General features: G+C 50.5%; 7 protein-coding genes across 7 annotated transcripts; 6 read left to right on the top strand and 1 right to left on the bottom strand.

Moving 5' to 3' along the window:
* Window positions 1-3,468: 3,468 nt before the first annotated feature.
* Window positions 3,469-4,832, top strand: sun1 (SUN family protein UTH1; the record flags this gene model as incomplete). Its single annotated transcript, XM_041695118.1, has 3 exons — window positions 3,469-4,297; window positions 4,355-4,731; window positions 4,788-4,832. 3 exons carry the CDS (start codon window positions 3,469-3,471, stop codon window positions 4,830-4,832), a joined length of 1,251 nt encoding a protein of 416 aa, XP_041560880.1.
* A 1,227-nt stretch (window positions 4,833-6,059) lies between these two features.
* fhdA (putative transcription factor Tos4) lies at window positions 6,060-8,137 on the top strand (the record flags this gene model as incomplete). The annotated part of the gene is made up of 2 exons (XM_041695117.1): window positions 6,060-8,057; window positions 8,111-8,137. The coding sequence occupies 2 exons, from the start codon at window positions 6,060-6,062 to the stop codon at window positions 8,135-8,137; spliced, it is 2,025 nt and encodes a 674-aa protein (XP_041560879.1).
* Window positions 8,138-8,973: 836 nt separating this feature from the next.
* Window positions 8,974-10,041, top strand: APUU_70262A (asparaginase; the record flags this gene model as incomplete). Its single annotated transcript, XM_041695116.1, has 1 exon — window positions 8,974-10,041. The coding sequence occupies one exon, from the start codon at window positions 8,974-8,976 to the stop codon at window positions 10,039-10,041; it is 1,068 nt and encodes a 355-aa protein (XP_041560878.1).
* Window positions 10,042-10,489: 448 nt separating this feature from the next.
* On the top strand, window positions 10,490-14,253 carry APUU_70261A (uncharacterized protein; the record flags this gene model as incomplete). Its single annotated transcript, XM_041695115.1, has 6 exons — window positions 10,490-10,508; window positions 10,583-10,627; window positions 10,687-13,080; window positions 13,131-13,558; window positions 13,605-14,103; window positions 14,153-14,253. The coding sequence occupies 6 exons, from the start codon at window positions 10,490-10,492 to the stop codon at window positions 14,251-14,253; spliced, it is 3,486 nt and encodes a 1,161-aa protein (XP_041560877.1).
* Window positions 14,254-15,430: 1,177 nt separating this feature from the next.
* Window positions 15,431-16,420, bottom strand: MIA40 (coiled-coil-helix-coiled-coil-helix domain-containing protein; the record flags this gene model as incomplete). The annotated part of the gene is made up of 3 exons (XM_041695114.1): window positions 15,431-15,701; window positions 15,783-16,146; window positions 16,228-16,420. The coding sequence occupies 3 exons, from the start codon at window positions 16,418-16,420 to the stop codon at window positions 15,431-15,433; spliced, it is 828 nt and encodes a 275-aa protein (XP_041560876.1).
* A 3,992-nt stretch (window positions 16,421-20,412) lies between these two features.
* Window positions 20,413-21,020, top strand: APUU_70259A (ankyrin repeat domain-containing protein; the record flags this gene model as incomplete). The annotated part of the gene is made up of 2 exons (XM_041695112.1): window positions 20,413-20,493; window positions 20,520-21,020. The coding sequence occupies 2 exons, from the start codon at window positions 20,413-20,415 to the stop codon at window positions 21,018-21,020; spliced, it is 582 nt and encodes a 193-aa protein (XP_041560875.1).
* A 1,181-nt stretch (window positions 21,021-22,201) lies between these two features.
* On the top strand, window positions 22,202-22,510 carry APUU_70258A (uncharacterized protein; the record flags this gene model as incomplete). The annotated part of the gene is made up of 1 exon (XM_041695111.1): window positions 22,202-22,510. One exon carries the CDS (start codon window positions 22,202-22,204, stop codon window positions 22,508-22,510), a length of 309 nt encoding a protein of 102 aa, XP_041560874.1.
* Between the last annotated feature and the right edge of the window lie 1,773 nt (window positions 22,511-24,283).

The raw sequence follows: 24,283 nt of genomic DNA, 5'->3' as shown, positions 1-24,283 counted from the left end.
AGGCGGTGAAGTTTTCTGCTGGTTATTGCTTAGTCATTAAATAGATCATGTGACCTACGTCCATAGGTTCGCCGCCGGAGGGCGAGGCATTTGATGCATTAGAAGCAATAATAGGAAGGAATAATGCAACCATCGTTTATTTGAGCAGGCGTTCCCATATAAGTTTGTTTTCATGGGCCAATGGACATGAATCTCTATAGTTTGACTTAAAGAAAGCGAATACATACTAACCAAAAAGATTGATAACTTCGCGGTCATTGAGCTTTCCACTGATCGATGTATATAAAATTAGCCGATGTATAATTGCATTTTAAAAGAATACCCAGACTGCAGTAAAAAATTATTTGTGGATTGAGTAGCAGCCGTCTTGTGAAGGATACTCGCTGGGTTGCTCCTTCCCCTCATGCACATTTATCAGATAAACCGAGAGCTACAAGGACAAGCCATCGCTCGAACGAAGGCAAAACCCGCCTAGGATGGACGAGTCGCCAGACATCGCCTGTGGGCTGTGGCTAACTGGGTTACATCGGAATTCTTTATGAGCGGAAGCTCGCGGGGTTCTTTTATCTAGGTTTCAGACGCTTTGTTCCCCCGAAGCGGGCAATAATCCGCGGAGATGTGAGAAGTGCCGGCAAAACCAATGATGGAAACATCTACGAGATTCGAAAGATCTTATAATAATTCGAATTTCGGGGAAACTCCCGAACGAAGGAAGACGAGGAGCGGGGTTGAAGTTTTAACTAACCACCCAGCTCAGCTATACATACGGAGTACGTACTCGTACGGTGTCCAAACTAGCGAAGTAATAATCTACAGAGATTCGTGGACAGACACGCCAGCGGCCAGACGGCAGCGACTGAGCGATGATTGTTAAATTGAGCCGTCGAACTCGACTGACTCGACTCAGCGGCCTGGAAAGCTTGTTCAAAGGTTCTGCCTACGCTAGCGGAAATGATGCACAGCGCTTGTGGATCAGGTGGGTGGCGATCATCTCGTCAATTATTCCTGAATATTGATGCCATGGCCTCGACTTTGAATTGGCGCCTATGCTTTCTTTGTCCAGGCACAAGTCTGTGAGAGTTGGAAGAGTTGAGGCTGGTTATTGAGGGTGGCCGGGGACAGGTCCGACAGCTCTATCGGTTGCTGATGCAGTCGGCGTATGGAGTATTGGGCTGTCCTTGAGTTACGCTAGCTCAATGCCAGACTGCAGAGACCCAGAATTTTTCTAATGGCGTTAAAGTCTGGACTGCAGTGCGATGAACCAAAGAGATTAGGTGTTCTGGATGATTGGGCGACGGATATACTGCTGGTTTTAGCCTGCAGATGTCGAAGTTATGAAACTATGGACTCCAAGAGTCGAAGAGGCCCGCTTCACGTCTGATTGATATCTGGAAAGTTACTCTCATTGCCATATTTACGGAGCCTGATTGCGAACAATCTGCCAAATCTTAATCGATCAAGATCTGACAGCACGTACGTCTCGGCCGCCGCGGAGCCGAAGAATATTCCGGTGCATCAAGGGCTCATCCCATGTCGCATCCCTATGCTGCTGGTAACAAGGAAGAATGCCATCTTGCAGGGTCGAGAAACAGAGGAAGGGGCTGGAATTTATACTGCGCAGCGTCGATACAGGGAATAGCAGAATAACGAAGCATCTGCAATGTAAAGCCTACAGGAATGGCCCACATAAACTGCATTAGATTGGCTCCTCACAGGCTGCATCATTTCCGAAACTCTTGACTCAAGGGTCGGATTTCTGGTGTTCAAACAAAGCCGCTGATGTGTTTGGCGAAGAGGCATCCGAGGATTCCGATCTTGAACTTGCGGAGTCGAGATTGGAGGTCTTGGAATGTGCTACTGTACGAGCTTCCTGTCCAACCTTAATCCAGCCTCACATACCACGGACTACACGTGAGTTCAAGGTTGGGTCACTGCTGACCAGACATGCCGCTTTCTTCCTCGTGGAGAGTGCTTGTATGCACATTTGGTTTGTTTGGATATCAACGTGCGCGGTTGATGTCATGTGCAGGGATGAGACAGAGGGACTGGGGGATCGCCGAGGAGAACGAACCTCGGGAGTTGCAAATTGCAAATGAAACAGACCAAAGTTGGAGGAGCGTGACGGCCGCTGATTGGCTTGCCCCTTAAAAGCAGATGGCAAAACAACCACAGCCCCACATTTGAGTGAACATAACAAGCGCTTATTGGCTGACAGACCGCTGTGCTAATTTCGGAAACGCCAAGCTAAATTTCAGGAACAGGAAGTCCAAGCATAGAAAAAGGTTGTGTATTTTTCGCGGTGAGGGGCGCCCTGGCAGACGGTCCAGATTCTGCACCAAGGCGCCAAATCAGTCTCGCCCTCGTACCAAGAGGATTTGCGCACAAGATTGCCGAATGCGCGCCCCAGATGTGGGTTTCGGGGTGGACTGTCCTGAAGACGCAAAGACGGGCTCAAAACAAACAACCTGCTAGAGCTGTCGGCGGGTGGTGGCCACGTCGGCCTCCCCACTCCTGACTGCAAATGATCACAGAGCTGTGTTGGTTCCATGGGTAGTGCTGCTGAAGGGAATTGGGTTTCTGCCTACCTTGGTAGGGTCCACGGTACCTGGCGTAAACCCACGGATTGAGGCGCCCACGCCGTTCATTGAGACGGGACTGACCAGGGGATGCAACGTCTTCTTCCTATATTCTTTTCGGATGGAGTATCAAGTAATTAAAATGACGGGCCAGTGAGCGGCGAGCAGGAAGGCCATGTCTCGAATCGAGCAGTGGAACCCCTGAGTTGACTGGGCAGATTTAGTGCGAGTAGTTTGATTGTCATTCGCCGTCCAGCCGGGACCACACGCAACGCCCACCCTGAGTCTGCCAGGGCTCCTTTTCACGCTCGCCCCCCTGGCAGTCAATCCAGCCAATTCAATGCCATTCTATTCCTTCTTCCGTTCCCATTAAGGTTCTCCCTCCTCAGCGTCTCCTTTCCTCAAAACCTCCCCTGCCTCCCTCCGTCTTTCACAGCCTCCCCTTCTACCTCTCACGCTTCGTCCCCCACGGCTATTGTCCGCCCTTGAGCTTTCCCATCCGACCAGAGAGACTCGTTTCTCTTCGTACATTCATTTGGAAGCCTCGTTTCTTTTCTGAATAGCCCTACTCCGCATCTCGGCTCCATATTCGCCATTATTGGACACTAACGAACACGCGACGGAGTTGCCATAAAATTCAAGTACGTCGCTCATATCTAGTGTTACTATGCGTGTTGTGTTGTTTCTCCTCCACCAAGCCAGTAGTTTTGGCGGTTACGGATCCTCGATTTCGCCATCTATGCTGCATGTGCTTGTCTGGGGATTTGGGCAGTTCATCGCAAAGAGATGCTGAGGGGGCTGACCGCTCTGGAACCTCGATTTATTGGTAACGGTATACTGACTATTTGCAGCAATTGGTTAGATATATTACCATTTCTGTGATTTATACAAGATGAAGTACTCTTTCGCCCTCACCCTGGCCACCGCCGGGTCCATGGTTGCTGCCCAGCACCAGCACCATCACCGCCACCAGCACCACAACAAGCGTGAAGTTGCTGTCGTCGATGGCCCTACCGTCACCGAATACATGCTCGATGGCGAGATCATCAAGGCCGATGACGCCTGCGCTGGTATCAAGGATGGTACTTATGCCTTCAACGACCCCCAGCCTGAAGTCGACCCTTGCCAGCAGACCTACACTCCTACTGTTAACCCGGCCAAGTTCATTGAGACTTCGAGCTCTACCTCTTCTTCGACCACGACTACTAGCTCCACCACCACCACCACAACCACCACCCAGAGTGTTCCGACAACCACTTCCACCACTACCGAGGCTTCCGCTCCCACTAGCAGTTCCTCTTCTTCCGGTGCTACCGGCTTGGATGCCTCGTTCCCTGACGGCGAGCTTGACTGCTCAACTTTCCCCTCCGATTACGGTGCCATTTCTGTCGACTACCTTGGCCTTGGTGGCTGGACTGGTATCCAGTCGCTCAACTGGGCCGGTGGAGTTCTCGGCAAGATCGATACTGCAATCAAGGGCGGGTCTTGCGGCTCGGGCAACATGTGCTCGTACGCCTGCCCTGCTGGTTACCAGAAGTCCCAGTGGCCCGAGCAGCAGGGCAGCACTGGCGAGTCCATTGGTGGAATCCAATGTAAGGGTGGCAAGCTTTATTTGACCAACAAGAAGCTTTCCGACAAGCTTTGTATCCCTGGTGTGGGTGGTGTTGAGGTCCAGAACACTATCGGCGAGCACGTCGCTGTGTGCCGCACTGACTACCCTGGTGAGTCTTGGGTTATCTGAAATTACAGGTTGTGCTTTTGCTAATGTATATGAACAGGTACTGAAGGTGAAACCGTTCCCCTCAGCCTTAACAACGGCGAGACCAAGGACTTGACTTGCCCCAACGGTGAGACTTACTACAACTGGGAGGGCAAGACCACTTCCGCCCAATACTACGTCAACCCTGCCGGTGTTTCGGTTGAGAAGGGCTGCCAGTGGGGTGACGGCACCGGCAACACCGGTAACAGGGCCCCCATCAACCTCGGTGTCGGTGAGAACAACGGCAAATGGCTCTCGATCTTCCAGAACTCCCCAACCACCAACGAGAAGCTCGACTTCAACATCAAGATCGTAGGTGACAACCTTAGCGGATCCTGCAAATACGAGAATGGACAATTCATCTCCGAGACCGGCTCCAACTCGGACGGCTGCACGGTAAGCACTCCGCATTTGACCTGCTTTAATCGCGATGTAGGCTAACAATCTTCCAGGTCCAAGCCATGTCTGGCACGGCTACCTACAAGTTCTATAAATAGAGTCGTCGCTCACGATCCTGGTGCGTTCAGCGTTGAATGACCTACTCTACCCGACCAGGCAAAATTGCAAATAGAAGACCCTCCATGCCTGTTCGGTTTTGATACGTATGCTCTCATCTTGACTTCTTTTGTATCTTAGTATATTGTGTCATATGACTTGAAGCCTTGGCTGCCTGCCATTTTCCCACTTCTCGCCCCTTGGTCCAGTAGGTCGGGGCTCATTTGTGCTTATTTACTTTCTCTGCTGTTAAGTAGCTTCAATTTCCTCTTATGTACAAATTTTTAATGCTTTCGTACGGGGGTCTAGACCGGTTATATGCTATTTCGTAAGCTTGTTAATGAGCATGCCTTTTGAGTTTTGAGTTAGAACTCTTTAGCTCTTCGTATTTTAGTCCCGCTAAGTTTAAAACGTCCCTGTCTGTGCTGACTGCGCGCAGGCCAATATTAATGGCTTCAAAGGGGCTGGCGAAATAGCCAGGCGCTGAAAATTCCCCGTAGAGGTGGGGTAGACTATCTAGCAAGAGCATTATGTCGTGGCTTGAGTGACGACATGAAGAATTCCAGATAAATGTCATAACCAGCGTGTCGACTGTCGAGGGGCAATGCTGCAATAACGTAGTACCTGGTTTCAAGTCGTCCTTGGCTGTTGCAGCAGCAGAAGAATTGTGATGGGCGGCCTCATTCTTGCCCCCGGCGTCGGATTTTAAATTGCCTGCGTGGCTCCCGGTAAGGTTACCTCAATTCTCGTCACAGGCGCGTCGCGTCGGTAACTTGTATACAAGCCTTACGTGACGGCCGCGGGGCGCACACTTGGCTGCTCAGGATCGGACAGGAGCACCCAACAACCTCAATAGGCACTATATAGGGAACTACGTCCATTATATTGACTCTTGTAAATAACTAATTTTAGATATGGTTAACAGACGTCTCTCCAACTTCATGTCAACGCAAGGAAGAAAAAGAGAGCCAATCACAAGCTGATTTTGCGCAGCAGCACATGGCCCGTTCACCATGCACGGACCAAGCAAACGCGCTCACGTGACTTGGCGCGACTCAAGTCACGAGACCCGACCCGAAAAACGCGAGGCACCTGACCTCGAACGCGCCTTGATGAAGTATACAAGAGGTCGAGCAGAAAGAGACAGGGTTTGGGATGGCGTTTAATGTTGAGATCCTGTGTCATTCCGTCGCTGAATTGCAAATATGCAGTGCAATGCATAGTTCCTGATGGTTTGGCTGAGGGATGCGCGCATTGAGTGTGGAGCAGGGCCGGCGCCTATCGAACGCGTCTCGATTCTCCAGCTTGTAAGCGTGCATTTCCGCGCTGGCAGGCTCAGACTCGCCGTTCCGCCAGGGCATTCCCATTCCAATTCCACTACGCACACCATCCTCTCCCTCCCTTTTTCTCTCCAGCGCTCGTTCGGTCTTTTCTGTAGACTCTTTTCGTGTCTCCCAACCTCCTGGTCGTCATATTGGGTAGGGAAGCTACTAACAGGGCTCTCTTCCTTCCTTTTCGTCCTTAACCAGCTTCCTGTCCTGTCTCTCCTTCTGGCTTGTTTTTTTTGCCCTCTCGTGATAAGAGTAGTATCTTTGTTCTGTCCTCGACGCGAACTCAATCGAGTCTCAAGTCTCAAATCACCCTCTTTACTCTATATCTGCTCAAAGGTTTGTTGGTGGTCGTCCTCGAGACGTGTGTCTTGTACCATGGAGTCTTCTCCTCCGAGGAGCAACTCGGTTGCTCCTGTGGCAGGCGTGAAGCGTCCAGCATCTCTACTGCCTGCTTTTGAGCCATTGAGCTCGTCCCCTTCTCTTCCTCGACCACAGAAGCGTGTAGCACGCGACGATGACCGTGCCATCTCGACCTATCCCACTCCCGTCCCGACCTCGTCCACCCATATCATGTCGTCCTCGCCTCCTCGGATGGCCCTACCTAATTCCTCATCACGCCGTAACATTCCTTCCGCCCTCTCCGAACGAACTCCTCTTTCCGCCGTCCCTACCCTGATGCTCTCTGAAAGCGGCGAGCCTCTGAAAATGGGAAGATCCAGTCTTTCTTGCCAATACCAGCTCGCTGCCAACCGTATGATCTCGAGGGTGCACGTCAAAGCTACCTACAAGCCTGCCCCCAACCCTTTCGACCGTGATAGGGTGGAGATAATGTGCATGGGATGGAATGGAATTAAGCTTCACTGTCAGGGCAAGACATACGATCTGGCCAAGGGGAAGACATTCACATCAGACATCAAAGATGCTGACATCATGATCGATGTCCACGACTGCCGCGTTCTGGTCCAATGGCCTCGCGGCGACAAGAAGGAAGATGCGTCTACTGACTCGGAGCAAGCATGGGAGGAGGCTACGCCAACACGAAAGAAGCAAGCTCGCCGGAGTCTGCAAGACAGTCCAAGTGCTGAGCGTCAACGCCTGGCCTCTCCTGTCTCTCCATCTCCAGCCGCCAAGTCCATGGTACCCCCTTCGTCGCCTCTGTACACCCCTACTCGCTCCCGGAATGCTGTTGTTGTGTACGAGGATGAAGCTTCTCCAGTTCGCCGTAGTAGCCCTGGTGATGCGTTGAATGCGTCTTCAAATGTAGCGTCTCTTCTCCAGAGTTCGCAGTCCAGTGACCTGAGCGACTTGAGTAAGCCCGAGGACTTATCAGACCATGACGAGGAAAACGACCCCATCATTCACTCCTTTGGTCCCTTCGGCGACAACTTGCTGCCGCGTATGGCTGCGTTCACTGCCGACGACTCGCCTCTTCGGCCCACGCGCCCTCGAGCTCACTTCCAAGGTCAACCTCTCCAACCAACTCAGTCCCCAAGACAGCCTTCGAAGCCTTTTGAACAACCCACTGAAGACACACCGAACAAACCAGTGGTTATCGACGAGGCTTCGGAGGTCGTTCAGAACCACGCAGTCAACCAGCTGGCTTTCTCCCGTCTTTCATCTACCCCTTTCTCTACCATTCTCGACAACCTTCCTGTTTCCCTCTGGAAGGCAGATAGCCAGTCAAGTCACGGCCCCTCACGAGATGAAATCCGGGTTATCTTAGATTCTACGAAGTGCATCGGAAAGGTTGCACGTGAAGGCAAGGATGCTGCTGGCAAGCCGCTCGAGGCCGAATACTATTACATCCCCGACTTTGATGACGACGAACCACGTCGCGAAGCTGTCGTGAGGGACCTGAGAAAACCCGGACTTCGAAATTGTCGGAAACAACATAAGGTATGCCCTCTATTACTATCCAAGACCCGACCATGGTTGGTTGACACGAACAGCAATATTTCTGGCGCAAACCGAAATGAATATGAAGCAATTCAACAAGTATAATATCCCGACATACGATTCTGTTCTCAGTACATACTTATCCCACCGTTTTGGGCTCTATTAAATTCCCTTTTTATCCCTTTCTCAAGGACTGCATAGCGTGGCGTGGGCATACCCAGTCTGACTTTAACGTTTTTTATATGAAGGTGTATGATGTATGGAGGTTTGTTTCACTCTTTTCCTTGTACTTGTTACCTTATCTTGTCTAGAGGTGCTATGTATCTGTCTTTGTACGATTTTGTATGCCCAGTCGGCTTAAAACCTGGCCGTGAGGCTGTCAGTTACAAACACTCGTTCGGCATTGACGCCCTAACGATGCTCGATGGGCATAGTGTACTTCACTTTTGGAGACAGTTATGTTCTGTATGTTACCATTTGATGGAATAAAAGCTTTACCTTTTTAATTCTTCGTTTTTAACGGGCTGTCTAGAACGAGCCTTTGTATGGTGTATGGAGAGGGCAGTACTATTAGGGCTAATTAACTAAGTTATGCAGTAGGTATGTGATTACCTAAAATAAAGTTATGGGTTGATCAAGCTTTTCGCACATGTGACCATGTATCGTTCTCGTTGACCCGATACGGATTAGCGGCGCCGGGCTTGGCGTTGTTTCCATTTGTCAAAAGGAACGGGATTTTTTAGGTAGAAGAGCAGCTGAGGAGAGAGAGGCAGGTATATATTGGAGTAGCAGGTGCCGGAATGTAAAGTCTACTAGATATTATATTCTTTCCTCGTTCTTTTAGTTTGATTCCTGTGACTAGAAGTAGTACTCTACTCTACTACTCTACTTTTTATTAGCTATACTTCTGAGAAACATGACGGTTACCACTACGGACTACGTCGTCACAGACAGATGTGGAATCATTGAGAGCCGGCACCAGGTGCACGCCGCCGTTACCGATGTCACGGGGAAGCTCCTGTTCGCTGTCGGGGATCCTTCACGGATGACGCTGGCGCGGTCAGCAGCGAAACCTGCGCAGGCACTTGCCATCCTTGAGACTGGGTGCTTTGAGAAATTCCTGGGGCTTGATGATGCCGATTTGGCGCTGATGTGTGCATCGCATAACAGTGAAGAGAGACATATTGTGCGCGCACGGGCGATGCTGGAGCTGATCGGGGCGGGAGAAGATGATCTTCGATGTGGTGGGCATGCTGCGCTTTCGGATGCCGTTAAGCGGGAATGGATCAAGCAGGATTATACCCCTACTGCGGTTTGCAATAATTGCTCTGGCAAGCATGCTGGGATGTTGGCTGGGAGTCGAGCGGTTGGTGCTGGGTTCATGGGCTATGAGCTCCCCGACCATCCTATGCAATTGCGGGTTAAGCGGGTTGTCGAGGAACTGAGTGGGTTGGAAGGGGATATGGTGAAATGGGGAATCGACGGGTGTAATCTCCCGGCCCCGGCGTTGCCACTGCAGTATATGGGCAAGATGTACGCGGCGGTTGCGGCTGCAGCAGATGCAGTGGATAAAAGCGACGGCTTGTCAACCAGAACACAGGCGTTGAGCCGGATCTTCCATGCGATGTCTCAGTATCCAGAGCTTGTTGGCGGCCATGGTCGATTCTGCACCGAACTCATGCGGGGATTCCAGGGTGCGCTTATTGGGAAGATCGGCGCTGATGGTTGTTATGGCGTTGCGATACGGGCGTCGGAGCAGACAAGGAAGCTGGGCGCAGTCGGGGCGATTGGGATCGCGGTCAAGATAGAGGACGGGAACATTGGGGTGCTTTATTCTGCGGTTGCGGAAATTCTCGAAAGGCTTCGAATTGGTGCGCCGGAGATGCGCCTGAAGCTTGCAGCATTCCACCGGCCTGATATAGTGAATACTGCTAGTGTGGTGACGGGAGGTTATTCCCATGTATTCGAATTACGGCGTCTCTGATGGTGGCGTTGCATGGTGGCGACTTGGCAGATAGTGATGGAATGTGTTTGCGGTAGCTAGGTGCTGCGTTCAAAAAAAAAAAAGGTTATTCAGTGCTATTTAAGGTTTGTTCAAAAGTGAAAGTAAGACAGTAGTGAAGAGTTTCAAGAGTCAAGACTTGGGAGGAAGTGAAGGCAGTCGGAGATTTGGGCTGGCACCAAGATCTAATTAACATCCGCCGCCTTCGCCCTCGCCCGCATTTCTCTCCACGGCTTTTCAGCATCGTACAACATCCCTTGACCTGACCGCACTCAGGCGAAACCCAGACGCGGCGCCTCTATTATCCATTGATTTCCCCAATGTGGCATTCAAGTCACTCCCACGATTTCCTTTCCGATTTCTTAAAACCAATACACGACAGCTGAATTCGTCACCGCGGGGATTGCTACAACGCACTGGGCGGTAAGAGATGGATCGGCAGAGAAAGCGTAAGCCTTGGGCTCATTTATCTCGCGTGAGGTTGGCGATTATGGTGTCTGTTTCTAACGCGGTCGATATGTAGGGGAAATTCGCAATCTTAACGAGCGAGTTTGGGCTGGCGAGAGTGGTATGGCTGTCCTTTTCCTCCTCACCACACTCCATCTAACCGAAAAATATCATTTATAGATGTATTCCCTGTCAGCAAGTCTCTCGATTCGTCCTTGAAAAAAAATACAGCCTTCATCAAGCGCCTTCGTACCGGGATTAATGCCGCCGCTCAGCAAACCCTGCTGACCGACATTCGCACGCTGTCCCTCCATAAGTACCTTTCGGAGATCATTTCGGCCTGCTATGAGGGACTATGCAAATTAAAAACGCCGGGAGAAATTGCCGCCGGTATTGAAATTGCCAGCGCCCTTCATCAGCGATTCGGTCCCGCGGAGTTTACGCGACAGATTGGATGGCTGCTAGGACGGGGTCTTAGCTCGCCGGATAAAAGCCAGTTGAAGTCTCTCAGCCAAGAGCTGCGTGAGCGCGAGGAAAAAGAGCGTCTATCTCGCCACCGAGTGTTGTTGAAGATTGTGACGGAACTGTGGCTAGTCTGCGTACTGAGAACCCTTGATGATGTTGAACGACCGGAAGATGTGGGCGCTAAGGGCAAGGATGGCAACGTTGGCCTGAGCAATAAAATGACGGATGGGGTATCGAGAAGCAGAAACCCGACAGGCGATAAGGAGCCGGATCCATTTCCCTTGGAGGTTCTGAAGGATCTTCTTGGGCATGATCGTGAACATTCTAATCTGCCGCTGGCTGTGTTATTTGCGAAGAGTTTTAACTGGGATATCTTGGGTGTCAAGGGCACTGAAGAGGGTAGGAAGACGGTTGAGGCTGACGGAGCGACGACTAGTACACCTGCCGAGACTCAGAATGGTGTTGAGGGGGGAGATGAGGCGGCGGCCGAGGATGACGCACCGCTTACTCCGGAAAAGACCCAGCTTCGTTTCAAGAGTATATTGAACAGATACCTGGAGGATGTTAAGGCGCACGTTATGCGTGACCAGAAAGCACTCACAGCACAGAGCCGCCGCAACGCCGAAGCCTACGTCAAGAGTGGTGAAATATTCGAGGATCGACAGGCAAATTTCGAGAGGCAAACCAAATCACTGGAGAAGCTGGTTTCCAACACGCAGGTTCTCTGCGAGATTCTGGGAGTGGAAATGCCCGCCTTGGCTGAACAGGAAGCTTCGGATCCCGCGTCAAGCGGCGGAATTGGTTTGGTGAAAACTTCAGAATACCTCCGGGGCCAAGGGGAAGGAGCTGGAATCTGGGAGGATGAAGAGGAGAGACGCTTTTACGAGAACCTTGTTGACATGAAAGGCAAAGTCCCGGCTGTTCTGTTGGATGATGGCAAGAAGAAAAAACCCGAAACCGGAGAATCGACTAAGAAGAAGGAAGGTGAAGCTGGCCCTGACTCAACCACAGAGAATAGCGAGTCTCAAGCCCAGACTCCAGACGAAAAAGCCGCCGAAGCTGATGATCAGTCGATGGCGATTGCAAGTAAGACCGTCGGAGCCCAGGTGGATGCGCTTTTGGCCAAGCTTCCCGATTTGCAAACCAAAGATCAAGTCGATCAGCTGGCGCTGGATTTCTGCTTCCTAAACTCGAAAGCGTCTAGGAACAGATTGATCAAGGCCGTTTCTGATGTTCCAAAGGGTCGTATCGATCTTCTGCCTTTGTACTCGCGTCTTGTCGCAACACTCGGGCAATATATGCAGGACATACCTCAGGGTTTGACTACGTATCTTGACGAAGAGTTTCGCAGTCTCCAGCGCCGGAAGTCCAAGGAGTTCCTCGGTCAAGTGCGAATGAGTAATATTCGCTACCTTGCAGAGCTGACCAAATTTGGAGTCGTGCCCGAGCATATCATTTTCCACTGCTTCAAGGTCTCCCTGGATGATTTCTCGCGCATGAACATTGAGATTATCGGCCACCTTCTGGAGAACTGCGGGAGATACCTGTTTCGGAACCCTGATACATATCCGCGGATGGCATCCTTTTTGGAGACGCTCGGAAGAAAGAAGATCGTTCAGCACCTAGGCCAGCAAGAGCGTATGATCATCGAGAACGCCGTCTACTACGTTGACCCACCCCAGCGACCTGCGATTCAGCAAAAGGAGAGGACCCCGATGGAGTCTTATATTCGCAAACTTATCTATCTGGATATGAACAAGCGAAACTATACCAAAGTCCTTAAGTCGATCCGAAAGCTTCACTGGGAAGAGTTGGAAGTGGTCAATATCCTAGAGCGCGTTTTTAGCAAGCCGGCCAAGGTCAAATACGGCAACATCCACCTGCTTGCAATTCTTGCCAGCGCTCTCTACCGGTATCACCAGGGGTTTGTGATCGGAGTTGTGGACAATATTCTGGAGCACATCACCCTGGGACTTGAGCAGAATGACTTCAAGTTCAATCAGAAGCGCATTGCGGAGGTTAAGTACCTAGCGGAGCTGTACAACTACAAGATGATTGACTCTCCTGTGATATTTGATACACTGTATCGTATTATCACATTTGGTCATGGTGCGTCTGATTCGATGATATTTTTTTACCCCTCACTAACAGTTCTACAGAAGGCGGCACCCCGATGCCAGGAAAGATAAACGTGCTGGACTTGCCGGATGATTTCTTCAGGATACGTTTGACCTGCCAGCTCCTGGATACATGTGGCCATTGTTTTGACCGGGGTTCTGCAAAGAAGAAGCTAGACTTTTTCTTGAAGTTCTTCCAGTATTACGTCTGCACGAAAGAACCTCTGCCAATGGACATTGACTTCCTTGTCCAAGACACGTACTCCTTGACGCGCCCTCAATGGAATCTAGTTACCGATCTTGATGAAGCTAGTCGCATTTTCGGCGAAGCGGTGGCCCAAAACTTCAAGCCTCAAGAAGAGAAGCCAGAGCCGGACGAGGAGTCCGAAGATAGCGCATCTGACGAGGACCTGGAGGAAGACGCAATCCCAGAGGCCGAAGACGATGCGGAGTCAAGTGATGAGGCCGATGTAAGTGAAAATAGCTCGTTTGATTGACTTTGTGCTGACAGAGTAGGTGACCCCAAATGCCGAGCAGAACGACGACAGCGAGTCGGAAGAGGAACAGATTTTCGTCACTCGTCAAGAAGAAGAGCGCGATCCTGAGGCAGAAGCAGAGTTTGATCGTGAATTCGAGAAGATGATGGCAGAAAGTGTTGAGTCGAGGAAGTTTGAACGCAAGGCCATATTTGATATCCCACTACCTATGAAGCGTGCTCCTCGTGATACTGCTGTGGATACTCCAGCTCCAGCTCCAGCTCCAGCCCCAGCCCCAGCCCCAGCTCCAGCCCCGGCCCCAGTCGAAACTCCGGCTCAACCGTCTGGCAACACAATGGCATTCTCTTTAATGACCAAGAAAGGAAACAAGCAGCAGACCCGGACTATCGATTTGCCGTCCGACTCCACGTTTGCTGTGGCCATGAGAAGCCAGCAACAGGCGGATAGGGAGGAGCAGCAGCGAATCAAGAACCTTGTTTTGAACTATGAAATGACCACTGAGGCTGAGAATACCGAAGGTTAGTCACCTCAATTCGCCTTGCACTTCAAAGAAGCTAACAAAATAAGAAACCGTCGAGAAACGCTCCCCCGCTCGACTCGACAAATCTGGCGCAAACCGGTCAGCTTTCCGCTCTCGCAAGCTCCAGCTCAGTGACGTCAATTGGTAGCGTGCAAGCGCATATTCATATTAGGAGCGCACCTACCAACAGGCTCGACGATCGGCTGGACCCAGGACCTCAAACGGGACTTGTAACCCCCGACTTTTATGAGTCTTATCTCCAAATACGATGAGCACGTGCGAAAGCAGCCAGCCAGCCAGTCCACTTGTACAGGCCGAATGACCCTTGGGACGGAAGAGGGGGAGAAGAAGAACCCATCCGTTCTCAAGAGCTCATATGTCACCCATCCATCGCCTTCCTTATCTACCCTCTCCATTTGCACGCCGCCGCCTAATCGACAAATATCGGTATTTGGCTGGTCCGCGTTGGAATGGGGGTAGAATCCGGAATCTTTTAGCTTTAGCGAGTGCGAAATAGAGCTACAGATCGTATCCCATCATGTCTAGTGCAGGTCGGGCATGAACTACGTATAGTCGAGATCCATACCGGATCCGCTTTATCTCGTCTATCCTGCCGACAAGATAGATGGATACGTCATGTATACTGTACTATGCACCAGACACTGCTACCAAGTACGAGTTAGTACTGGTACGTGCTTGCACACATAATCAGCATCAGAATGATACTTCGTGTTTACTATGAATCTTTTCTATACACTTTATTCCTGAAATGCGCGTTAGATTAAATTAGTAGTAATGCCATGTAGACTTGAGTAGTGTTCATATAATTGGCTACACCTACAGGTTCTATTCTACACCGAAACCAACAGCTGCAAGGTCCAGCAATATAGTACACGAACTCGCTCTATAAGAAATCTATTTTGTCTCTTCCGAACAGAACGTGACATCACGTGCACGTCCAACCACAGCATAGAAGTACATGAGTAGGGTAGTTACATGGAAGGAAGGAGAAAAAACCAAATAGTGTAGTGGCGTCAGGAAAAAAAAGCAGAATGGCTGGAATGACATAGGAAAAGAGGACGATATAGGAAACGGATAAATCACAGAGTATATCACCAACCTAACCTAGCCTCTTGGCGGCATACTTAGTAGCGGTTCCGGTGTTATTTATTTGAGAAGAAGCGAGCGAATGGCGTTGAAGCGGGATATATGATCGATCGACTTTAGGTTCCTCGCCTAACTGTCCATTCTCTCTAGTCGAGGCAGGGGGTTCGCTGTGCCTCTCCGGTTTGTAACCTCAGAGGCCTAACGGCAAGATGAATTGTTTATTTTTCCGTCTGCTGCTCGGGCTTCTTCTCGCCTTCTGACTCATGCCAGGCCTTCGGGATGACCTCGTCGGCTTCGGCCACCTCGCCGGCAGATTTTACCTGGTCACGGGCCTGCTTGGCGACTTCGCGCTTCTCATCGGGGGCGGCGGAGGCGTCAGCCTGTGTAGCTTGCGGTTGCTCAGCCTTAGGCTCGGCACTGGGCTCGTCGTCATCTTCGAGTTCCGCGCCGTAGACGTCAGGGTGCTGTCGGAAGCAATCTTGCATGGCCCTGTCGTTAATCCGTTAGTAACCCATAGCAAACAAGTACAATCCCCTTTTCGTGAGCGTTTGGATGGTCTCGAAAACGTACTTGAACTTATCAATGCAGTCAATTCCCTTGGGGTCTTCTTCCGAGTAAACGAAGCAGCTGAACGCAGCTCTGAAATCCTCCCCGCAAGGGCCGTAGGCCATTCCGCCGAGACAAGGGCAGTCCCAGTTGATCTCGCCGGTATCCGGGTTGAACGCGGCCTCCTGGCTAGCTTCTTGCTCGAGCTCTTCAGCGGACTTCAACTCATTGTTGTCTGACGTTGGTGCGGGCGCGGAGGTGGCATCGGTCACAGCCTCGCCGGGTGCGGAGCGGGCCTCCTCTTTGCGCGACTTGGGCTTCACGGAGTCGAGCGTGGGCAGAGACTTCTCATCTTCAGGCTTGGCTTGGGGCTTGGAGCGTAAGGAGACTGTATCGTTTTTTGAAATGAGGTTCATTAGCTTGCGTCACTGGCGAGAGATTGTTGAGAAGAGATTTTGGGGTTACGCACGCGATGGGGTCTCCGCGAATACACTGCTCGTGTTGTAGTAGTAGATAGCTCCGGCGGCCAATCCCACCCGTACAAAGGTATTCTTCCAGCTTCTTGACTTTGTTCCTGTTGGTGTCGTGCTTATAAATCGGCGAGTCGGGCCGCGCGCAACAGCTGGTGCGCGAAGGAGCGCCCTAGATGCGGGACGGAACATGGTGGGTGGACAGTGGGGGGAGGGTGAGAGAAAAATGAGGAGTATGGAAGAGGGCCCAGATTAGAGTGACATGAACGAGAGAGAGGAGGCCAATTGAGGGGAGGGTCGTGAATAATGTTCGAGAACGGGTGAGAGCGGAGAGTCGGAGAGACGTCGAAGTCTGGCGTTGTCGCCTGAGGCACGAGAATTTCTGCCTGAGTCATGCCATCCAATCACGTCCAGGCTATATAGTTGGGCTGTCCACGATCACCAACACAAGCAGATGGCCTACACCTCCAAAAGGTACACTTACAATTATTTCCCACACTATTGAGACTGTGAATCTCGAAGACTCTACTGGAAAAGCTAGTTTGACAGGGCCTACAATCAGCAGCAGGATGACGAAAAGGTAAGAGGCCGTCGCAGCGGGCAACACAACACTGCCTAGGGAGAGACTTGGAAATGCTACCAGGCCGAAGACAGCTTACATTGGAAGTTTAATGAGCAAAATAAGATATGAGCTATGTACATTCTGCTTATAACTACCCCTTCTGCGGCCCAAACTAGCCGGAGTTAACTGACACGGGTTTGTTGAAGCTTCAATTCAGTCTCGCGGACTGGACCGGGTCGTGGGTCGATAAACAACTGAGACATTGCCAGCGAGAGAGAAATTTTGATGGTTGGTCAAGGCAGCAGGCAGTAGATACCGGGTTGAATGGATCGAAGGTTCAAGTTTTTCTGGGTGGTTCGGGGTTGGGATAGGGAGCAATGAGAGCAAGTGATCGACTGTGAGCTCAACGGGGGTTTCATTGATCTCTTTAATGGAACGATGCTGTATTCCGCGCACGGGGAGTGTCTTTCACGACGAGACTTCGAGGCTGCAAATATCGTTGCTAAGCCAACGCTGGAGTGTTTGGAAATGAATTCCAATAGACGAATATACTATCTGCCTATCAAGGTGGCAAGCTACCCAGTAGTCTGGGTTAGTCTCCATCGTCCACCAAGTTTGTCTGGTGATAATGAATCTACGTCAGCGTTAGGACGGGAGTGGTAATGCATTGATCTGCAGGTTGAGGTTTGTATACGTCCTTCCCCCTCGGAAATAAGAATTGCATCGAGCCGGGGGACAGACGCAGGTCCAATCTGGAATGTGTTCGAGGGTAAGGAATTCATGTAAATGTCTTGATGACAGACTACCACCAAGTAGCCAAGCTTCCACTCGCTGGGCTCTATCATCATTGTCCCTGTGATAGAGATCCCAAAGATCCCCTCAAGTGCTGCATATCCCCTTCCGGGATTCCATCCGCGCTGGGACATCCCATGATGTTAAATACCTTTTTAAGAGCACCCAGTGATGTGCTATCCCAGCGCGCAGGATCTTTACTGCTGTCTTATCTTGTCCCTTTCTCCTGAAAACAACCCTTGTGTATAGCGCGCCCCATTTGGCGTATTGTGCCGCCGTGGGCATTCTCCGTAAGGACCCAACCTTGCTTTGCCACAGAGTACGTAGTACCCTCGATAAACCGGGAAATAGTAACTCCCATGCGCGTATATTTGCATGGTGTGGCCCAATGGAACTCGTGTTGTCCTGAGGTTTCCGTTCGAATCAAAGTCTCCTGGGTAGCGCCAACTCCGTTCAGAGCCTGCGAGCAGCTTTACTGCCATGTAGGCAGCAACATCTGACAGCCCTGTCCCTTCAGACGGCCATTCAAAAACCAGGGGTTCAAATAAATGATCTGTCATGGCAAATGGCATCTGTCTGATGCCGGCCAAATCAAAGTAATCTCTGGTGGATCGCCGAGGCATCATCAGCTGAGTATTCTGGCTCCCCAAAGTCCATTCGACCGGGTTCTGAATCCGGACATGATATTCTTTTGCTGAGTGTCCCTGGTAGTTGGCAAAAGTTTGCATCGTTATCTTGACCAATGCTCAAGGGACTGAGGACTGGGATGGAACGGATCATACGAGTATGGCGAACCACAGCATCGTTCGATGACGGGCGACGTTGTTCGAAGAAGTAACAGAATTGTTCAGTATTTTGTTGGATGGCTCGATAGTACTACCCGCATGTTCTGGTGTGGCAGTTTGGAATATCGACTATGAAAGAGGAAAACAAAAGACAAGTCAACAATTTCACAAGGCTTAATGGGAGGGGAGTCGTCAACCGAGAAAGGTCGTAAGTACCCAGAGGAAAGGTTAGAAAGAAAAGGAGGAGAGGAGCGAGCTGGGGGGAAAGGCAGGGATTATATATTGCTCAGTGGTCATTCACCAAACTACAGGCGAGTGCCATATTGTTTCCATGGGCCACGCACTCAGTGACTGGCTGATTAGAAAACAATAGAATTGACCATGGCCAGGCAATACAGCGTCACGGTGGACACTTTCCTGGTAACTGCCTTGTTGACCTTCACCTTGAGTGAATCTACATTTACGCCCCGTAAACAATCTTCATTCCAAGGCTGAGGGAGAGAAAGGCAAGAAAGCCGAGATCCCAAGGACCGACTGCCTCCAGCAGCAGATAGCAATCAGACATCATAGCCCCGGTGGTACAGAGGTATTGCTTGATGTCATTCACAGTAGTCTATTTGGAATTGAAAAGGCTGAGACAGATGGCAGCTAGACTAACATGGAGGGCAAAGTTAGGGCTAGCGGGACCTAAACAAATTCACCAATATCATGAATAGCCTGGGTACTGGAGCATGTACTGGAGTTATCAGTAACACTAATCATCACCCATCAGAAACCTCTACACAGAGAACCCATGAGCTCGGGAATTCGCATGCCCGCATAATGGGTGGAAATGATGAGGCTGCCGGCCACGAAGAATAATATGCATAGTCGGCCAGGTTCTGACGAAAACCAGCAGCATCTGGCCTGAGGTCTTAGCAAATGGTGGTCCATCTTGTGGCGGCGCGACGGAAATCCAAGTTCCCGACCTACATTGAGCGTGCCCAAAGCCCTGAGGGAGAAATACGACCACCCGAGTCCCAGCACCGACACGCTGTTCAAAGCTGACAAGGATCATGTTCATGGTCACGACTGCAGTCGCTGTTTGGTAGCATGGGAACAGAGGACGCAGCGTGCAAGCACAGTCCCGGTCGTGCATTATGGGACCATTGCCTCTGGCAACGGCAAGAGAGAAAATTCGCCAAATGACCGAGGGCTATGTCTCGAGATGGAGGCCGCAGGCTTGATGACCAACTTCCTTGTATTGTTATCTGAGGGAGTTGCGACTATTCGGACTCGCATAAGAATAAAGCCTGGCAGCGCTATGCGGCCATGGTTGCGGCGTCTTATGCGAAGGAATTGCTGCAATATGTTCCCCGAATGAATCTTGTACAGTAGATTTCGCTGGGCAAAATTTTTAGTAAGTAAATCCGGTATAAGTAGAATGGAATGGCCCGTTATTTGCTCACAACTCCCCGTAGAAGAGCCGATTAGGTCCATTGAAGGTCAACTAGTAAGGCAAAACAAGCAAGCAGAGCGCCATCACAGAGAACAAGAGGCCAGGACACTGGGTGAAGAACAGTTTAAATACTGCCAAGTATTCAAGGCGTCTGATTATGCGCAATACAAGAACTTGGACTCGCAAGCTGTGCCAGGAACACGCCAATGGGTTCTGGAGAGCGACGAGTACCGCCACTGGATAACCAGTGGCAGCAGCAATAACTTTTGGATATCAGAATTCTTCATCAGCTCTTTTCACAGCAGCAGAATCTCATCATACACGAAATACCGAGGTGGAAATTATATGGAGATGCGCTAAGGAACAAAGTTGACGGTCTGAGGAAGATACTCATGGCTGCGACGTCTGACCCAGCAGCACGGAGCACCATCTGCGTCTTTGATGCACCCGACGAATCCCACCAAAAGAGTCGTGATGACCTGCTATTTGAGCTCAAGGCTTTCTATATGGAAACCCATTTGCAGCACGGTGTCCAGAAAACTTACTCAGCCAACAAAGATACAACCTTGAACCTGAAATCAAGCACATACCCCGCGATGCTACGGACATGACTCCGCGCATCCGCCTACAAGACGAGGAACACTACGAGAAGCTTTGCGGAGAGATTAACTCTGTCATCAAGATCAAAGTGGATTAATTGTTGCGTATGTTTAGGTTTTCCCCAGAGGTCCAGTAGATTATGGGAAACTGTGCCGCGCGGAAAATCGGACATATCTCTGGGTAGAGCTTGTTATTGCGTGCATTCAAACAATATTCTGGCGGGAGCCTAGCCAGAGAAAGCAGGTTATCCCATCACTGCCGGGTTCTGTGAGTGAAGCATACGCAAAAATCCTCGAAGGGGTGTCAAGAACCGATATCCCTCGAGTGAAAAGGGCCGTCCAGATAATTGTGGCGGCAAGGCGGTCTCTAAGTACCAAGGAAATGGGCATAGCAGAGCCCAGCAGTTGCACGTCAAGAACAGATGCAAACGGAACAGCCGCTCTAATTTGGAGCTCGTGGGCCGGGCAATACAATGCCTCAGAGCCGCTGCTGAAAGAAAAAGCAGACGTGAACGTCTCCAGTCCGCTATACGGCACGCCGCTACTCGTTGCTTCTCTGAAAGAACACATCAAAGTTGTTAAGCTATTGCTGGACAATGGAGCCGATATAAACTAATCCTTCTTGCGGCCCGAAGACGTCTACCTGACTAGTCACCGGGCACAGATCTGTGGGTAGCTGCTCTATAAGGACAGCATGATGTTGTGCAGCCATTACTGGAAAACAGAGCAACGGGGTTAGATTTTGCGCTTATGTCCGCCTCGCGCGGAGGTCATTTGGGCGTGGTCCAGCTTCTCATAGACAACGAGGCGGACCTCAACGCGCGCGATGAGGACGGCTTCTATGGTACCCCTGTCCAGGCCCAGGCTACTCCTTTTGAAGAAGGGAGTCGATTAGAATGCTGACCAAGATATTGAGACTGCTCTTGAGATTGCCTCATCTTTGAACTACCCGGCTATAACTGAGTGTATTCTGCATAGTGGGAGGCATACTGAACGTGGTCACTGAGGGTGTACACTCCAGGCCCAGTCCAGAGCAAGATGAATTTCGCGCCTTCTGCGGTCTTGGCCATTTTTCTGCGACCTGGTTAATAATGAAACACTAATGTTTGTCGGAAATCTTCGAACTAGGCATGATACAAGTTCGAATTGCTGGAAAATGTTACCTCTCGAGTGACCTTGAATGAGTTAGGGCTAGGTAAATGGCCCAACATTCACAAAATCACAACAGTAGCTCTATTGTTCCAACATTGTGGCCTTTGCTATTCTTCTGTTCAATGAAGTATGTGGGTTGACTTCACGTAGGCAGTTGTCAAGAGTAGGAAGGTGCCATCGTGGCCTCAGGAATCGCCTTCCCGGTTCGTCTATATAAGGACCATCTTCCCCCCTCCTTGGGCTCTCGATTCTCTCTTCTGTAATTATCCTGGCCACCGTCCTGGGCTTACCGTTCCAGGACGGTGAGCTGGATCTTTTGACATTTATGGTCGCTCATATTTTCCATGCCTCCGGGCCCTTGTTTTCAACATTCGGCAAATCCTCTCGACCCATTGACATTCATCTGTAATGCATGCAGCCACTTCTTCAAGCTCAACGGCTGACTGCGAATTGCAGAAGAAGTAGAGTTCTTTCTGACGAAGGGCGTCTTGGGAGAGGCGAGGAGAAACGGCACGCCAATTCCTTGTGATAACTGCACCACGATAGAAGGGTCATGGTCGGAAACACAAAGCCGTCGAAAAAGCTACACAAATCCTGTGTCCTCAATGCGCAAACCATTTCATTACACATGGTGTTTCCCGCCCGATGTCGTTGGTTGTTGCGCACCGAGTACGGGTGCAGATGCAGTCCGATCGAAAGAACAAACTCGCCATCATCTACCGCAACTGCGGTGACCATGAGCAACCGAATGTTATAAAAAAGCATAACGTATCGGCAGAACTGGCGGAGATTCTTTGCCCAGCATGCGGGCTCTACTACACGCAGCATAAGACACATCGACCTCCTCAAGTTGTTCAACATAATCGTGTTTCACTGAGATTGAACCAGGACCGTCAAATTGGAAACCCATTCGAACGCGAAATCTGTCCTGTATTATGGGGAGCGACTTTGTGACGAAAGGACCTAGCCGAGAGGGCTCCCCGCCGAAGCAACAGTGTTAGGGAGCCACGGGTGGGAGGTGCTTCGACTGTTGGGCACCACGAGCGTCCCGCTGCACCGTCACGATTGACTCGGACGAGAGTTGTGATGGTCCGATACTGCATTGCTAAGCATATCTGGGTTATTCGCTTGTTTACTAGCTATTTTCGTGTCTACATTTCCAACGCCCTAGTAGTGCGTATCCTGGCTTGATAGTAATAGAGGCAATCCATTTTCATTTGCGGCCAAAATACCACTTCATAGTTCCACGGACATGGTCGGAGAAATGCGAACTACTTAAGACCTTGGCGCTTTTACATGCTTTGACATAATCAGTTATCAGGCCTGTGTACTGTTATGTATGCAAGCATATCGTAGGAACATGGACGAGCCCTTGATTTAGCCAAATTGATCGAGTTGTTGGCGGAGAGGCGCCGGCAACATCAGCAGCGCCAGCATATATTCTCACCATAAGGTAGTTAACAGCGGGTCGGCGGAATTGGCAGATTCTGGAGGCCATTGGGGGAGACTGATGGAGCGCAAAGCGTTGTTCAAACTTGATCTGGAATTTCTCCCATCATTATACGGAACGGCAAGTATACAAGTAGTAAAACAACATATCCCAAACGCAAGGCGTGCCAAAAAAGAAAGAAAAAGAGGGACCATGGACCCCACTACCGCTGTCCCGTGGGAACTAAGGACACGGTCTGAACAATCAAGTCACACCCTTCCTTCCCACTTTCCTCATCATGCCGTAGAGTCGGCCGATCTCAGCCTTGACCTCCTTAATAGAATCACTCTTAGCTTTGATAAGAGCCTCTGCAGCTTCACGCTCCTCTCTCAGCCTTTGCAGAGGCCCCTTCTCAGGTTCAATAGATCCCTACAGCAGGCCTATACAGGCCTGCTCAGCCAGGGTTAACTCCCGCGGCGAGGTCTCGGTCTGAGGGGTCGGCAAGGCCCATCCCTGGGACACGAGGTCCCGATGATACTATCATAATGGAGTAGATGCTCTTACCCGCTGGGGCATGGGCCCAATAATAAATGGATGTTTGTTGGATGTTTGTCGCTCTGTTGTAGAAAAGGATGTGGTTTGTGACGAGGAGGATGTAGGAGGGAGAAAACAACGGGGGTGGCAGATGGTAAAATACTGGAGAGGACCATGGTCCGTAACACAACACGGAAGGCGCGCCCTTGAGAATTACCTCTCCCATACGATCCTTCAGATCTGAGTGTTAACGACACCTCACTTCATGCATCGAACCATGTCCGGTAGCGAATAAATACGGGTTGAGATTGCGGGACTTAGCAATAGGCATGCCCCAGTTCCTGAACCAAACGAGTAATCATACATCGTTTAATAAAATAACAAAGGTTGGCCGGCTGATATTGTTGGAGATAGCTGGCTCACCACCAACCTTGCAAGGTCTTTCGGTGTAGTGGTCTAGCGTCTCATCAGATATTCCCATCAGCAGGCCATCACTAATACCAATATGTGTATCCAGAAAACATTATAACCCCTGCTACCTTTCCCTTTGTATAGTTTCCGTTTTAGATGCGGCTGGCATAATGGGCAACAAGGTCAGTTTCCCGCTTTTTCTACACCTCCCACCTCAGCAGCTCTACCGGATCGTACTACGGATATGGCCGATTTGAGTAACTTATCAGGTTGAATCTCGCTGTCCGGTTGCTATTCCAATACGATGTCCTGCACTCGAATACCTAGTTAGTGTTTGATAAGTAGTAGTTCAA

The sequence above is a fragment of the Aspergillus puulaauensis genome, chromosome 7, assembly GCF_016861865.1.
Source record: "Aspergillus puulaauensis MK2 DNA, chromosome 7, nearly complete sequence".
NCBI classification, from domain to species: domain Eukaryota; kingdom Fungi; phylum Ascomycota; class Eurotiomycetes; order Eurotiales; family Aspergillaceae; genus Aspergillus; species Aspergillus puulaauensis.
The sequence above is the reverse complement of the archived record's forward strand: the minus strand, read 5'-3'. Positions and strand labels throughout refer to the sequence as shown.